This window comes from Papilio machaon, chromosome 9 (genome assembly GCF_912999745.1).
Source record: "Papilio machaon chromosome 9, ilPapMach1.1, whole genome shotgun sequence".
Taxonomy (NCBI): domain Eukaryota; kingdom Metazoa; phylum Arthropoda; class Insecta; order Lepidoptera; family Papilionidae; genus Papilio; species Papilio machaon.
This window is the reverse complement of record NC_059994.1, coordinates 3,688,136-3,706,745: the sequence shown is the minus strand read 5'-3', so window position 1 is coordinate 3,706,745 and position 18,610 is coordinate 3,688,136. Positions and strand designations below refer to the sequence as shown.

Genomic DNA, 18,610 nt, shown 5'->3' with positions numbered 1-18,610 from the left:
TTCGTCTACACCGGACCGAAGCTTCAAGCATTGGAATTGAGGTTGTGTCAAATGTAGTACACGTTCTTGAGTTAATGCGCCCAGGAAACACGGCACGTGCGGACCGTTGCGACTAATTAATCCCGAGTCTTAAGAGCATTCTATTTAGTTTATTTTGAATTAGGACTCAGGTCATTGCTTATTGGAAGTCATTATAAGAAACATAGACTAAGCTTTATTTCTTCAACATTTAGTGATGAAAGCATAATGTAACGTGACTAAACAGTTTGTGTCCAAGTAAATTTGGGACCACCTTACATGTATTGGTGAGCAGTACCTGTTTACTGTCCCTTAACATTCTGACAGTATATACAATCAGAAAAAGCCAATGTTTAAATTAAGAGACGATTTAACGGTGAACATTATGTTTACAATTATTATTTCAAATTTATTCAAAAAATATTTTCTTTTTACAGTTCAACTTCGTGGGAAGGATTCTAGGTCCCAGAGGTATGACCGCCAAACAGTTGGAACAGGAAACGGGATGCAAAATCATGGTCAGAGGAAAAGGATCCATGAGAGATAAGAAAAAGGTAAACCGAGTCGATAACATTCTTTGTTCCCGTCTTACTTTGCTTGTTAAACAAATACTTTGTGCAATCTACGATAATAATCGTACAAGATATGTCACTTTACTAATAACTCATTATTTTTCATGCAGCTTTTGGATTTGCTGCAGAAAGGATTATAAATCTTCTTTTTAATTCATTATTGGTAAACAATTTCTTATTTTAAATGTTCTGTGTAATAGCGTACGTAGTAAATTATTATAAATTAAGTGGTTAATAATAAAAAAGCTAGTGGATCCCAAATTGAACTAAGCTTAACCCCTTTTAGAAAGAATCCGATCGTAAAACTCTTTTCACTATTTAAGAATTTAAATATAGACAATAATTAGATTCCGTAGCAGTTTCAATAAATTAAATGAATTAATTATTTAAATTAAAAATAAATTAATTTCATCATCATCGAAAGTAACTACTCAATCTTCGTTTGTTATATTTAGTTTAGTTCAATATCTCAATTGAGTCGTCTTAATTCCAGGAGGACGCGAACCGCGGTAAGCCGAACTGGGAACACCTGGCCGACGACTTGCACGTGCTGCTCACAGTCGAAGATACTGAGAATAGGGCGAAGATCAAACTCGCTAGAGCCGTCGAGGAAGTCAAACGTCTGCTTGTACCTGTAAGATAAAAATTATATCAGAAATTAATCACAATACGTATATGACCCGATATGTTCGTACAGTGTTGCAGATATTTCTAGGAATTAACAAGAAACCATAATGAATTTTTAGCATTAAAATGATAAAAAATTGATAGAACGTTCGTTTTTGAGATAATGACATGTAGATAGCATCAAAATTAATTTGGCTTAGATCAAAACACTAATGCATAGTTTGAGACCAAAAAACATGTGCAAATATTTCTAGGCACTAGAACAACTGTCAGACAACTTTGAAGTCAATTTTAATATTTATATGACTATCATATAATAATAATCCACACTTGGTCATCAACGTTATAAAATCAGGCCTAGTCAATTCTAACTCCACATGCATTCTGTGTGGACCATATGACTGTTGCAAGACTAGTAATCGTTGCGAATGTACTTCAGCAAGCGGACGGTGAAGACGAGCTGAAGAAGCGTCAACTGATGGAGCTGGCCATCATCAACGGCACGTATCGCGACTCCAGTGCGAAGGCCGTCGTGCCCGTCAACGGTCAGTGCCTCATAAGTATGGACACTTTTATGTTTTGTCACTAACCACTTACATTAAGTAACTAAGACCTCTTTTCCAATAACGAGACACACTACACCACACTGCCGCGTCTATAATAATATGAATAGGAGTATCATGGATAATCGTTTAGTGGAAAAGAGGTCTTACAGCTGATTAACCTAACAACAATCATCAATTTATGCTCCATAATATTATGTTTTGAGAAAATGTTAGTACGAAAATTACCAGAGCCTAATTAAATGATTAAAGAATAGGAAAAAAAATTTTTCTCGTGACATACTCCTTTAAATCTTTGGAGTTAATAAGAATTTGTAAATAAAGTTGGCTCTTTTCATAATATGAGCTCTTGACAATGCACGAAGAAATTTTTTCTTGATCCACATCTTCCATTCAGTGAAATGATACTGATAATGATACTTCAGTGATTTGAGACTACTTTAGAAAATAGCTTTACTCTTTTAATCAAATTACCTTTGTTTTTTTTTCTGAGTTTGTGATTTTTAACAGGTCTGAGTCATCTCTGGGACCGTTTAGATGACTAACTAAATTGATTTGTGGCTTGTTACGGTTATTAATTATTCACACGGGTGACTTCATTCCTTAGTGGCACCTTGTAATTATTATTGTGTCCCTTCAACAGATACGAAGTACCAGTGTACTTTGGTGTGTGACATTGACACAGTGACATTTACTGGATGTTTTTTTTTTTTCATTTAATACATAAATTCTTCATTGGTCAACTGTTGTTTAATAACTTCACATGCCACCATCCCGTTGTCAATAAACAGTATTTATTTTTGGTACCGCGGTTGGTACTACGAATGAGTTTAAGGTGTGTAAAATGGAATATTTTGCCACAAATCCCACATTGCTGATGCGTTTAAGGTGACTTCACAGCGGACGAGGAGTGGAGACGCGTGGCTGCGGCGGCGGCGGAGACCCAGCGACTGCTGGCGCCACAAGGCGGCGTGGGCGGCGTGGCTCTGCGCACTCAGGCGCCGTTGGGGGCGCCGCTGATACTGTCGCCCCGCATGTCCGGCCCTGGCGCCCAAGCGGGGCTGCTGAACGGTACAGGTGCGGGCGCCGCGGCCGGGCTGCTGTCCCCGGGCGAGCCGGCGCACCAGCTCATCTACGCGTCTCCGTACGCCGACTACGCGAACTACGCCGCGCTCACCGCCGCCGCCAACCCGCTGCTCACCGCCGAGTACGCCGCCGCAGACCATACCGGTGGGTTGTTCGCCCGTTGATTACACACAGCTTTTGATAGCATCTCCTAAATCGGTTCTTTGTTATTATAAAGTACGATTTTATCAGTTTTAACTTTCAGTGCCCCCGGCTTGCCTAACGAGTTCGTTTTCTATACGAAAACATCGTAGTGGCAGTGAAAGTGTTAATGTTAATATCGCACTTTTAAAACATTTCTATTGTTTCATTGATTGATTTCGAGTTTAATAAGGTTATATTTTATTTATTTATTATTTTAGTATAGTAATCAAATTATATTCGTGTTATATTGCAGTTGCTTTACGGAAGCAATTTTTAATTGAAGATGCTATCAAATAATACACTAATGGAACATTCACACGGTATCAGGTTCTTTTCAAGTTAAAATTTGATTCTACAACTAAATCAAAATGTACAATCTTATTGTCGAAGTTGTTTTTTTTTGGTATTCACATTGCCAATGTCAATTTTTTGTCACAATTTTCATCTAGACACTGCATGCGTAAGTAAATTAGAAAGATTTTCTTGACTCAATTTTTTTTCTAATGTTGCATGCTTTTTATTCTGTGATTTTGTCAGGCTTAGCTTGTCTTGCCTGTTTAACTAAAATACTCCATTCTACAAATTAATTCGATAGTTTCTTTAAAAATAAAAAAAAAAAATGAGAAATGATTTTAATCTGTAATCTAACAATGATACCGGCGGTACACAGCAACTAACCGACTAATTCAAAATGACGTCGAGCTTATTTGAACTGTGTGAATAAAACGTTTTAATGGGGTTACAGCGTCAAGGTATCTGCTCGCTGGCTTTTGACAATGGCCGCAATCGCACCAGACCACAATAAGGCACGACAGGAATCGACAATCTCCGTATCGTCTCCACCATTTATACCGTCCTTAAGTTGTTACGCGTCTGCGATATCTTGCGAGGGGCGCCATATACACTCATAAAAGCCATGCATATGCATTAAGATTATATTTCTTATTTTAAGTACGACTTAGCTTAGTGACTCGATTATTTGTACCTTCGATGTTATTAATTTGTAGACGAACTTTATAACTTACATCCGTTTTGTACAGTTAACAAAAAAATATATATTTATATTTTGTTTACGAACAAACTGAAAATTATAATTTATTACTTAACAGTTTTATAATATTTATATTAAGAAATTTTTATTTTTCAAATATTTATTGCGAATTTTATTTAGTTTGGAAGTTTTTTTCGTTATTTCTTAGTTAAATATTTTAGTTTAATCATTTGAACTGCCAATAGAAAAGTTTTTTCAAGTTACCGATATTTCATATACAAAGACGTAGATTGTTTATAATTTTTTTATTTTATTTTATTTTATTTTCGTACATAAAAATATTTAAAAATAAAACTTTATTATATCATGATAACCCTTGCTTGTAACACAACTAATCTATTAACAATATTTACGTAAATCCGAATGTATGTTTTTGGACTTTTAAAGTTTTTTAGATTTCACAAAACATCGAAATCGTCACCTTGCATGATCATTCTTTTACATTTTCTTTTGAATTTTAATGTGAATAACAAAACGAGTTTATTTTATTAACCATCGAAATCTCTGAATGACGAATTATTTATAAATAAATTAAATTCAGCGATTACAAGCAAAAGGGACCAAGTAAAAATTGTTTAAAAAACCACACGCGAATATAATATTTTAACTTTTAAATAACAACACTGACATTTTAATGTAATATTAAAATAATACGAACAATATTAGAACAATCTAGGCGGTTTATAAAAAATAATTTTTAATTTGATGTTTTATCAAGCAATTAATGATATTTTATTTTATATTATTGATCGTAATTTATTGATTTATTTCGTAATTTTATATTTATATAAACATACCATAGGTTTAAGTATTATTATTATCTTTGAAAGATTTATTATTTAGTGTAGAAAAGAGTGAGCTTTATCAAAATATTTACAGCCTTTTATTATACTTAGATATATCGATGGCAGGAATGCTGCTAAGTCAGATTAAAAAAAAATGAAATTAACAAACCAGCCATTGCCTGTACCTTGAAGGGATTTTAAATGCCCGAAATTTTATTTTACAGTAATTATTTTTTCATAATTTTATTTCCAAAGCATTAAATTAACTATAAGTAAATTATAGGATTAAATATTTTAGTAAACATTAGTGATACTGCCAAATTAAAAAAAAAAACGTAAAATAATAGACGCGTCAAAAAGCTGGCTTAGAAAAATATTAAAGAAAATATTTGGCAGTGATAATATATTCGAATAAATATAGATAAGATATTAAAATTTAAGAGATTAGTATATATGCCATTATTATAAATTTAATGAGATTACATTTCTTTCCAGCATTTATGGAATAAGTTCGGTCATACATATTTTATCAACAAACAACCAAATCCATATTGAAAATGTATTAAAAAGAAAATGTTAAATGTATCGGTGGGTGTACTTGCAGTTTGTTCTTCGAGAATGTTCGACAGATGTGTAGAATGTTGTGAGGTGGTAAAGGCAGATTGTAATGTGGATGTGCCGCTAGGTGTGGTGCGGCGCGGTCGGCTCGCGCAGGTGCGGGAACACCCGTACCAGCGCACCGCACTTCCCGCGCCCTAATTCCCGCCAAAACGCTCTCCATCCGCCATTTTATTGACAAGGTAAAAAGCGCGCGCGCACGCATGCTCTCGATGAATACGCTTGCATTATTTTTATCTCACTTGTGTATAAATGTGTGACTTTCGTGTTTATCAAATTATCAATTATATTTTTAATTAATTAATTATTGAATTTTCCTTTGTTTAGTTCCTTTATTGAAATTTGAAGGTACTAAGATCGAGTTTTGTTTTTAATTTATTTTTCCAAAAAAAGTTTCTTTTGACACGAATCTTGCTCATTTATTGCTTAATGGTGTCCCACGACAATTCTGTTCTATTTAGTCACGCAATCTAGTTATTTTCTTAGCAAAAATATTCGTCGGTAATGCGTGAGTGCCTCTGCTTTATTGTCTCTTTGTGTCCTTTATATTTATTTTTTATTACTGTGTACTTATTAGATATTTTTTATTAGTTAGTATGTGGGTAGGATGTCTGCTCATTACTTCATACCGGATCTGAAGTGACACTGCATAATTTGAAACTGTGATTTTTATATCTTTTTTTATAGATTTTTAGACCTGAGCATGTTGTGATGCAACACTGAAATATTATCTATTTTACCCCCTTTTTACACTTTTACGCAAGTAGTTTATTATATTCAAATATTTAATAGTTAAAATTTTGTGATTTGTATACACAACATGTGTTCGTGACGTCACGTCTTGGTTTCTGAGTACCATTTAGAAATATATTTTAAAGGGAAAGAAGGATCCGATATACAACAGATTTATATTTCTTCTATTTGAAAATATTCCAATGAAATTACTCTCTACCAAATAGACTTCCATTCAGGTGCTATTCAGAGGTTGTGACATCCTTCTTTCCTCTATTTTCGTCCAGTATTTGTCAAGGGAGAGAGCATTTTTAGAAATGTGCCATCAGTCCAGTATTAAATATAATGCTTATCCTTTGACTTATTTTTTTTTTCATAATAACCACAACTTTTTTCATAGTCAAAATAAGATTTTTTAATTTGTAAAACGTTAAGCTAGTTGTTTCTACTTTGCCTTAGTTATAAAGATATTTAGGCTTTCGTATTTGAAAGGTTTTTTGTCGTATTTTATTAAGGATGATTTGCACTTGTGTCCTTGTGGATTTCAAAACGGGCAGACGTATGCCGTTTACGTATTATCACGCTTCTTTACACGAAATTTGATTTTAAGTTTCAAAATGCTATTCTTATATTATTATTTTTTTTTTATAAAGATTTTATATAAGCTATGATGTTTGTGTAAGATATTGTTTAAAAATTGTTGATTGTAAATATTAAATGCATTTTCAGAAAATATTCATGCAATAAATTGTCTGAAATTATAAAAAAAAACGTGTTGAGTTTTCTTTTAGCTGTTCGCGTCTAAGTGTAAATGTCAGTTTATATTGTTTTACAACGATAGAGTAAAGTTGATGTCGTGTAGTCATTCGGTCAGTTGTAGCCTCACACAACTAACATACTCCACAAGGCCAAGTCCCCGTTTGTTCAATATTTATCAAGTGCACTATCATAACTGCTACCGTCACAAATTGCAGAATATTTGTAATTATATATCTATATTATATGAGTCACTAACATGCAAATATGTAATGGCATTATATGATACGTCCACAGACTTATTAACAATTATTTAAATGAATGCTATCTCATATACAAATATTGAATATTATGTGCGATGTTTTGAATAACTTACATACTTGCATCGGGGTGCTATGGTTATACAAGTGATTAAATATACTATGCTTGTCTGGGCATTGCTTGATTCATATGTGACTAAGACTAGATACATCGTCTGTCTCAAGCATTGCCCATTTGGGAACTATTGGGCATTTAATCCTATATCGTAGATCATATCATACTAAATTATTTAACATTTTTTTTTCAACCATTAACTAAGTAAACTAATTAATTAAATTTTATACAGTGTATATTAACTGGGCCGCAAACAGTGAGAATATAATGTCTCGGCACGAATGCCTGATAGCCTCCCGACAATTTTTTTTTAAATTAATTTATTTTATTGATCGATTTTTATTATCTTTTTTGATTCGATTCCGTACACCGGTCATATCAATCCGAGATCACGTTTTATCGCTTTTATTAGCTGCATGTTTATAAACAAACACATGTAAAAGACAATCATGTGATCAAGGTCAGATACGCGCTTTACAAGACGACACTAAACAGATGTTAAAGCGCTTTATTCATTAAAATCTTGTTAAATTTCTAATTCGCGGTATCGGGTGTCGTGTATCGGGTATCGGCAGCTTGAAAGCGCTGGAACTAGAGCTCGCGATTGAGGCTAGAGGTGTTATCGGACCATGACATTGTTGAAGTACTAACATTCTGTTTTCTCTCTTCTCGTTAACCCCGCTAGGTGAGTGCTAACGGAGCAGTGGCACTAACAGGAGACGCGGCCGCGGAGCCACGCCCCTGGCACCGCCATGCCACCTCAATGCCACCTCAATGCCACCGCAATGCCACTCGCCACCGCCGCGTAACACTACCATCGGAACATCGATCACCGTAGCTATATCGTTGGGCCTTTCACGTTAACATATACTATGTATTTAATAGTCTAACTATTAACATTTATATGCCTGTTATGTTTATAACATAATGAACTATATTAACATTTATATTTGTGGCGCAATGGCACACGCCATCGACTTTTATTGTATCACTTGAACGTTTTTGGTTGTTACAATTTTAGGTTACCCGTGTCCTTTGACGGCGCTAAATTTAGTTAAGTATTTATCATAAGTTTATAAGATATATAAAAGATCTTTATTATTAATTAATACTTAAATATTCTTTTTTATAAAATGTCGAATAATTGTTTGATAAATATAATTTAGCGTCGTCTTTAAATTTTATTTAAATGTTTCGCCATTACTAGATTTTGGCGAACGCTCTAATGTTAGTGTGTAGTTTTAAAAATAGAGAAGTTTGCTTTTTTTAATTTAAGCACAACAAAAAATTTCACATATGTTTCTATACATGAAAAAAATCATTTTACAGTTTTAGCGAGAGGTTAAAAAATATTTTTAACGTTTAAATTACGATTTTAATGTAGTATTTTTTTTCTTTTAAAATGTCTTAGCATTTTCATCTTCACCTTTTTTATATTTAAAAAAAATAAATAGTTTTTTAAAGTTTATAGAATAAAAACAAGTACAAATTGATCACAACCTCTATGGTAAATGTTGCCATTTAAATATAACAACTATTTGAAATGTTAAGAAGATAAATGGCAACACTGATTTCACCAGACAATTGCGAAGAAAAAAAATGTAAGTATGAATGAAAACAAATTATTCTTTGCTTTTTCTATTCAATTTAGTTTAAGTTAACTCTTATCGACTTATCAACTTACAATCATATATTTCGGCAATATATTTTCTAACCTCAAAGCCAAAGAATAATTTAGGTTTTTTTTTCTGAAAACTTTATCAAAAATTATCAAAGTAAATATGTCTTCCTTATAAAAAAAACACGTAAGTTGATAAGGAGATGAAATCTTATTACAAGTGCATTATAATTATTGCATTATATTTTTTATTTTCTAGTGCTTTATATTTATAAATAACGTAATGATATTTTTTGCATACTTAGTGCCTTATGTACAATGTTTTCACCTAAACGGTTCTATATACAAATTGTTATATGCTATTTAATAAGTAATATTAGAAGAGATTAAATTATTGTTAACTTTTCTAAATGTTAATTTTTATTACTTTAAATCATTTTTAAATGGATTAAAATGACCACATCATTTATTTAATCTCAATATTTTTTTATATATATCTTATTTAGATTTGTGTTTAGTATCAACTAGGATTGTAGCAATCTCTCTAAGGAATCTCTGATAGCATATTTTGTATGAAAAATTAACCAAAATCTCTGATTTTAAGACTTACTATGCGTACAAAATAACATGAGACCACTTATTTGTATACACTTTGTTACCCTCGTTGGATTAATTTACATGCGAAATTTTCTAAAATCGTTGCTATGACGTCATTAGCTCTTGTCCTATGTTAATGTGCACGAGTATATTTGGACTTTGAACAACAATAAGTTAATAATTAATAACATTCGTTCAAAATTTTTATCACCGTTAATGTCAATCTAAACGAGCTTAATATATTTTTTTTAAATACTAAATTCCAATACAAAACGAATGTTTTTTATAAATAAACAAACGGCACTTAATATATTCGTTATACAATTTCTTTATCAGGATTTTGTAATTTTGTGAAATTTTTAAGGAAAAATTAAGTTAAATTAAATAAAACAATATTTTTTAAGTTGTAACCGTAAGTAATTCGTAACGTACGAAGTTTATCGTAGAAAAGAGTCTTGAATTTGGAATACATAATAAATTTATTCGGAGATTTTTTTCTAAAGCAATAACAATCTTAACATTTAGTAAGATTAGTGCAATAGATGTGTTAATTTGGTTGATATTTTATTAATGTCTCGATAAAACACGTCCGATGAAAAGAGTTATATTTCATATGATATATGACTTTTTTCATCAGATTATAAGCGCGTCGAATATTTACATTATAAAATAGAGAGATCTGATATTGAGATTAAAAAAAAAGTTATATCACATTCTTCTAAATAAATATTTTATTATTTAGGATAGAGGAAAAATATTATTAGTTACGAGTTTGACTTTAGTAACGTCGCATTAATTTTTAAATACTTATTTCAATTTTAATATTCATTAATTTTTTAGTGTTAAAAGATTTATTATGTTACAATAAATTGCATAAAAATAGAACCATTTAATTTTCACAAACTTTTAGTATCAATTTCATATTTACATTCTCCGTCCATATTTACTTCTAAGTACTTAATTTGTTGGTATTTCATTTCTGTTATAAAACAGATTTTATTGGCCTATAAATATACTTTGAAATATAATATTATTTTTCAAATACATAAAACAACATTAATTACAGAATTTAAAATAACCACAATGTCTTCCAAACTTACTTCCTTTGTTAATACTCTTTCATAACTTCTATAGTGTGTTTATTATAATAATAGTTTCAGTTTGAAACCTAAATTTAACAGAATACATTAATTTGCATGTTATTAAATTTCCTTATATTTCTATTTCAAATTAAATTCTTCTATTTTATTATACATTACGATAATTTGACAATATATTTATGACAAGAAATATATACATTTTAAAATACTACTCTGTATTTTTGTCTCTGAAGTTAGTTACATTACGCGCGAATGAGACGAACTTATACACAAGAGCTACGACAGAAAGAGAAGACAAATCAAATATTGCGCTAACTTCTCACTGTTAACTTCAGATGTATTCAAATTTAGACAATTGTAAATTAACTTGTCTTTCTCTTTTTTGTGTACAAATCTAGCATTTACAGTAAAATGCAATGCCATATGTCATTCGGTATTTAAAATGAACAATTCTTACAGATTTTAATATAAAGTTTGTGATGAAATCATATAAACGTACAAATCATGATTACAGTCTGCTATAAAATAGTTTATTGTGTTTCAATAAAATATCTTGAAACATTGAAGTGCCATCAAGCGGACTTTGTTACGACGTTGTTTTTATAATTTGTACTTATTGTATACATTATGGCAATTCACTAATAAAGTGCCTTAAAACTGATCTTTGTAAATATTTATATTAATATTATTAATTTTTTTTTCATTAAAGTATTATAGAGGAAAATGAATTCTTACAATTGTTTATCTTAAATAGATTTATATCGACCTTTATTGGTTTTAGTTAAGAGAGATTGTGCATATTACTTATGTCTGTTTTGATGTGTGTTTAAGATTGATTTGGCATTAGTAAATATATTATTTAGAAAATGTACGTGTTTTATTTATTTATGTCCCTAAAAAAATGTATACACGTTTGAAATAATCTATGCTTTATGTTGCTATTTTTGTAAATAACTAAAATTGGTAAAATTAAAAGAAGATAACTTTATGTTAGGCTTCCATAGCTATTCCATTGTCGGATTCTTGGTGCTATTTATACATATTGCATGACAAATTGACATTTGTCCTAAGAATTTGGTGATAATTAGAAGAGGGGTTCAGCATTTACCTTAAACCCTTTCGGAAATAGAATTTTGAACGTTGCGGACATGCATTTTCATTTAGTCAAAACAGTGACATCTAGCGGTTGAAGTATTTATTATTGGATACTTTCAACTTGAATCTCACGTCAAAATTATTTATTTCGTCGCTAGATGGTGCTATTCTCATATTTATGAAATAATTGAAAATTTTATATTCACAAATAATTACAAAAGACTACTGTGTGGAGGAAAAGGAATTTTCTGGCCGTCAAAATGTGAATAAAATGAGTAGGGATAGGACGGTTTGCTTTTAAAGAATACCAAAAGAAGTCACCAATGGGAAAGCTAGATTTTGGTCTATTTTATAATACCTATTTAGTCGGGAATTACATTAGTAAAGGTAAAGCAACAAATCGGCATTGATTTAAAAGAAATCCTGTTTTCCTTCCTTCCAATCAATTCTTACTAAATCAGAATCTACACTGTAACATATTTGAATACTTAATTCTCTTTACCGTACACATTGATAAATGTAAAAGTACTTGAAATAAAATTTAACAGTGCACTATTTGAGCGTTTCCCCGATGCCGGGAAATGGAATTTTAAATTCGCTATCGCATGGACGTTCCCGGGATAGGTGAAATAAACGGCTTGTAGTTTCTGTAATGTATTTGTCATTGAATACACATACGAGTAGCTGTGTTTTGGGAAACTTTGTACTACATGTCTATTTTTTTAAGAGTTTTTATTTTGTTTTTTATATTTTTTTTATCAAAAGGTGGCAAATGTACAAGCAACATATGCCCATAGATATCTGCAATTTCAGATACCTTGCCTATCCTTAATAGACGGTTGGGATGCCCAGAAAGAAAATATTTCTCCTTCCAATATATACCCTCCACCGTTAAATCCACTTCCCCTTTCCATCCTCTTCATAAGAAAAAAATGGGAATGGAAGTGTCGTGGTTGCGACCACTTCAGGTCTGTCTTTCGTGTGGTCGTGGTATTTCACCGGGCGTGCCGGCCAATTCATGCAACAGATATTGTTGCTGGCGTCTACCACTGTTGATATTATATATATTAGGTTAGAATGTATATTATAATTTTATATATTAAATAACTTATGTTTTATTTTACCTATATTTCCAGATGCCACTTTGTCGGCTTCGTCGTCTGTTATTAGTCTTATAGTTTACAAGCGCGCAGTGATTACCTTTGATTTATGCATGAGATATAAATGGTGTATAATTGGGTCGTCGTTTTTATTCTGATCGTTTAGAGGCTGTGAGCAATAAATCTTCTTAGGATAGATTAAATCTCACTTGATAAACGACAGCTCTTCGAATATTTTTTTAAAGCTTGCATGTGTTTTCTAATAACTCATTGAAAATCTAGAGTAACTATTAATACTAGTCTCGTGTTACAAAAATGCTGTTTCGTTGAATAACATATTAGGTATACAAAAGGATGGATTAAGAAACTGTTACTCTTGTGTTTGAAAATATTGAAGTGTCAAAACATTTATACATTTACTCTTGTCTGCCACAGGTAACAAAAACTCTAGTTTATTTTGATATGTAAAACCTAGTTGGTGTATCTGGATTCTAACACGCATAGTAATTCTATTCCATGAAAAACAATGGACGAACCATTCTGTTCAAACTGAACAACAACCCTGTTCAATACAGAGGTTTGCGACGTGTGTAGGGGCTGGCGTCTTGGGGCTCGTGGATAGGGACTAGGGGCTAGGGGCAAACCGCTCGTAAAATTGCAGCGAGCCTTCAGGGGACCGTCTCAAGACGTCCGTGCATTCTTAGAGAAATAGTATAATCAAAACTAGCAGATGAAACTATTGTAAACCAAGCATAGCAATTAAAAAAGTTGCAATATTTGTAAAAAAAAGTGGTTCTTTAAATCAAAATTTTGTTTATATCGTTTTACTGATTTTTATCAAATTCGAAATCAAAACTACGTTTATCTGTCAGCATATCTTTACAATCTTGCAAAATGCGTTCACTAATGACGTTCATTGAATTTAAATGTCCAATTAAGAAAGTAAACGTATAATTAACTAATGGATAAATTGCAGTGAAAGGAAGTGATTCAAGCGAACTTAATTTTACGCAGAAAATGCCATCTTTAATTTCTTTATTAATTGCATAAGAATATTATTTATAATAAGAAGTTTTTCAAAAGACCTGTTCGTTAACAAAAAAAAAACACAAAAAAAAAAAGACTGAAAGGAGTTACTTTCCTATATAATTTTATTTTAGTTGAATCAAATTTGTAGTATCTTAATTTTTTTATATACTTTATGTTTAAGAAATCAACCCGGACTTAGCTAACAACGTGAGGGAGGCGCGGTCGTAAAACTTTCCCCCAACACTAGGCTGTACGCTGCAATGCCAACGCCATTGATTTTCAATACGTTAACGAACACTTTCCTTTTCGATGACCATTGAAAAACCCCGACAATATACAAATTCTTCAGATTAACTAAGGTTACGAATAAAATATTTATCCATTTAAAAGGCAAAAACGGAGTTCGAAATGGGATATTAGTATGGTTTTCTTCTCGAGTCATTTTTCTCTTCGAGAGTTACCGTCAATTTCTGAGACCAAAATATGTGTATAAAACGTATCGTCATTCCTGGTACTGTCTTTGTCATAACCTCCTTCCTTTTGAAGTCAGCTAAGAGATTTTGATCTTAGAAACCCTCGGTAAATCAGGTAGGAAAGCAGACTAGCGCTACTTAGTTCATTTCGAAAAAAAAACACAATTCTCTAGAATTTATGTTAAACTACCTAATTGATGGCTACGTCATAAAAAATATAATATTACAACAACAAATGCTACGCATTTCTCACGATGTCTTATAGAATTACACCTCTTTCATTATTTCGTGTAATTTTACAAATGTTCAGATTGTAGCTGCCACTTGCCTGTCAAGTTTCGTATGATTTTTTAACAATATACGAATTTAGTTTGTATGCAAACTAAAATAGAGTTCATATTAGATTGAAGGGAAAACGAAAGAAGCACAGTTACCGATAGGCTGTAGTCTAATTAATTTTTTTTTTTCGGTCTTCCGGTCTTGATTAATGTCATGCCGGGACGAACGGCCTTAATTTTTATGAAAAATTTCCCCAGCGACCGATGTTCTTCCAAAAATATTTAGGAAAATACAAATTGTTTTTAATTAGTCATTAATTTTTGTTAGAATTTACAACATAAAAGGGAATTTATATTTATAGAAAACATAAATGAAAATTTGTATTAAATAATTCTATAATAACTGCAAATAGAGATTGTATCTTTTTAAATTAGATATATCCTGTTATACTACTTAATACATTTTAGCACAATATCAGTACTATTCATTAGTACTATCAATTTAAAAATACCGAAGCAAACGGCCGTAATCGTTACAGAATGTAAAATATCATTTATTTGATATCTTCCAAATGAAGTGAGAGAGATAGCACCACCATTAACATATGTATGTAGCCCAGTACTATCGCCAGCAAAGATGTTTAAAATATGGAAACATTGTGATTAATCAAATCTTAAATATTCCTTAATTAAACCAATGCCTTAAGCCGGTTGCAGACCGAAAACTAAGCTATGCCAAGGCTAAACTAAGCTATGCCAAGCAAGCCAGGCTAAGCTAAGCTAGAAATAAATAACATACACACCAACAGCTAAGCCAAAGCTTAGTCAGTGTTGCGTAGTACAGCAAAGAACACTGGACAGCACTGGCGAAGGATGTGCAAAGTGTGTGCGGGCTAGCGGGAGGGGCTTAGCTTAGCTCGTGTAGCTGCGCATCGGCATACACAACTAAACTAAGCTTTGCATATTTTAGTTAGCTTACATAGCTTAGTTCGCATAGTTTGCGGTCTGCACACAAGTTTACGCTTGTACACAAGCATATTGTTATACCATATTGTTCAAAGGGATGGAGATTGATTGGTTTAAGTACAGGTGTTTAACACACGGTAAGTCGGTATATGTTTCGTGGTATAATATATCTAGCTTTGTTCATAGAAATAAGAAGTAATCTGTGCTGAAACTACAACTACTATGTGTGAAATATTTTTTTGTTAAAAGTTCAAAATATTTCACTAATTTCTGTATAACATTTAGAATGTTTTCCACCTACAAATATCGTTTCCATTCAATCTACATAAATGTTTGAAACTTGTTTCATCTCCGTGCAGATTATCAACAAGATACAGCTCATATTGCCAGTCGTCGGATCAATTAGCCGGCTGGATTATTGTAAGTAAGGCCCTTGCTTTTAATTAAAAACTTCTCAGATACTAGCACTTAGTGATAGTACAAGATCTTTGAATTACAAGTCAAGTAATTAGAGTTTATATTTATTATTTCTAGATTATTCCTTATGCAGAAGCCTTAACATAGACAACTGAGAAACGTAGACAAAAACAAACAATACATATATGTTAGTGTGCTATCTAATAAATGAAAACCTAAGTTAATAAATAGCAATGTTTTTGTTAAGAACAACGATTTATGGAGCTAAATAAATAACAAAATCAATATCTTTTTACAGTTAAAAAAATCCGTTTACGTTCGCCAATACAAGATTTTTTTTAATTAGCTTGTATTCGAAAAGAATTAGAAATCTTTCTCAAATTATCTTAGTTTCTTAAGATATTATTCTTTACGTTTTATATTAATTATATTAATTACCTGTAATAATTCTATGTAATTTCAGTGAATCGTCGATAATGTCAACATAATGACAATTTATAAGAATAATTAAAAGGAAAGTTACGAAAATCACAAAATTATTTTGAATGGAAGTCGTGGGCGACATTAATAGCTTAGAGAATATTAAATATGGAATGTCCACGAAGTTTCCGTATTTCAAATAGTCTGCGTAAATTAAAGCTTTTCTGACATTTGTTGCTCTGTTTCACGCTTACGATTGACTTCGTAATTTGTTTTTTTATGCTCCAAATTCTTGTATCGAAACATGTTGATATCCCTTGAAGAAACCGAGATAGAAAGATGTTTCGGTAGTGCATACTCGTGGCATTATTTCTCTAATGTCCTCACCTTTGCTAGTCGGCACGTGGAATGTCTTTTATTCTCATTCAGGGCAATTATAAATGTGTCATTTCTAATTAGAAACGCTTTGGATATGGGTTACAGATGTCACTCATGTTTTTTTAAACTTTCTACTCATAATAGTTCCTATTAAAATGGTGATAAATATTAATAGATGCAACAAAGATATTTTTAAAACATTTCTTTTAGAAACTATTGTGTATTGTGTATTTGAGGAAAAAAAATGTGGTTCTTACAGATATTTTTTGTAGGATTCAAATCTTGTTACTTGGATACGGTTACGTTTTCTCGCCACATCTTTTGTATTCATTTCTGAGATAGAACATAAAAAACAAAAGACATGCAGTAAAAACAAAAATACAAAATTTCGGCCAGTATTTTATTAAAACAGAAAAAAATATTTCTGCAGCTTCGTGAATATTCGGCCACAACATCTTACACAATTTGCAGTCATTTGTATGGGTAAGACAGCGTTGCTAGGAAACTTTCCCTTGCAGGGCCTTCGTCAAGTTTCATAGAGTGGTCCGTGACTCTCATACAAACGAGAAAGGAACCTTCCTAAATTATTATCACAATTATGTTTGTGTGTAGCTTCAGAGACTTCACGTCGTGTCGACTTGCCCCGACCGTAAATTATTCTATATTGTATCAGTATTCCGCGCAGACAGGGTAAAGTGATTGCATATTTGATTTTTTATTTTCATGTGACATTTTTTTGTGTTATTTATAAAACTTGTTTTGAATAACATCAAACATAATGTAAATATTTACTTGAATACGGGCAGATCATATTTGAAAAATTGTAACCTTAAAATATTTTACTAATTTACATTTTTTTAATATAATATAAGGTAAAGATCATGAGGGAATTAATTTTTAAAATATCGTTCTTTGCGTAAAAACCTGTATGATTATTATTAACTACAGTTTAACGACAGAACAGGTTAGGTAACCATAGTGTAGTGTTACAAACAAAACGTTTTTTTTTCCTGAAAGGCAATTACTTTGACGTGAGTTTGAAAAAATTTCTAAGTAAACATTGTACAACTTCTCTGTGAGATGCCACAAGTTTTGACCTGAAAAGATTTCTAATGTTTCTTGTTACAATGTTTCCTCGGAGCACGTAGAAGTTTTTGTTGTTGTTTTCATTGCTTTAGTTTTTTGTTTTGTTGCAGTTTTACGGATACCTGAGGATAAATTCTTGTGCGGGAAATTGAGATTTTACTAATATCCGTTATATTTTTGCTTGCTTAAGTTAATCATATCAAATTAATACAAAATTTAATACCGAAAAAGTCAATCAAAATATTTTTTCTTATATTTTTAAACTGATTGTTTGGTTAAGGAACTGAAACTTCTTAACAAACCATTAATTTTCTTTTACATAAATGCCATTATAGTAGACAAAATATTGTGATTTAAATGTTTGCATTATTCATACGAAAAGCAGTAATTCATTTAAGAAAAAAAAAAGAAATCTCTTGCAAAAATAACGCAAGTCCCCTTCAATTCGGTAGAAACTGTTTTATTACTCACAATCTGAAGTTTGATGTTCACGCCCTTTGTTTCCATCTAGTTTCCACCCCTTGTTTGAATGATACGTGTATAAACAATGCTAAAAATATATTTTATTTTTCCACATTTCGTTTTTCCGTATTGTATAACTTATTGTGTCCTACATCCTTTTTAACCCATACATAGACTTTAATACTAATTTACTAGGATAAGGTTATTGTTTATCTAGAATATTTC

At 31.5% G+C, this 18,610-nt stretch overlaps 1 protein-coding gene across 5 annotated transcripts in view; it reads left to right on the top strand.

Moving 5' to 3' along the window:
* LOC106718822 (protein held out wings) overlaps nt 1-8,429 on the top strand; it is a 68,283-nt gene extending 59,854 nt beyond the window's left edge. Inside the window, exons 3-8 of one of the 5 annotated variants that reach the window (XM_014513038.2) lie at nt 456-572; nt 1,084-1,224; nt 1,657-1,762; nt 2,681-3,010; nt 5,571-5,685; nt 8,052-8,429. In XM_014513038.2, coding sequence (XP_014368524.2) covers nt 456-572; nt 1,084-1,224; nt 1,657-1,762; nt 2,681-3,010; nt 5,571-5,644 — 768 coding nt within the window. In that variant the 3' untranslated portion in view covers nt 5,645-5,685; nt 8,052-8,429. Of the gene's footprint in view, nt 1-455; nt 573-1,083; nt 1,225-1,656; nt 1,778-2,668; nt 3,011-3,794; nt 4,099-5,570; nt 5,686-8,051 lie in introns of those variants that run through there. The other 4 variants (XM_014513030.2, XM_014513013.2, XM_014513023.2 and 1 more) reach the window with 4 other exon arrangements.
* The last annotated feature ends 10,181 nt before the right edge of the window (nt 8,430-18,610 follow it).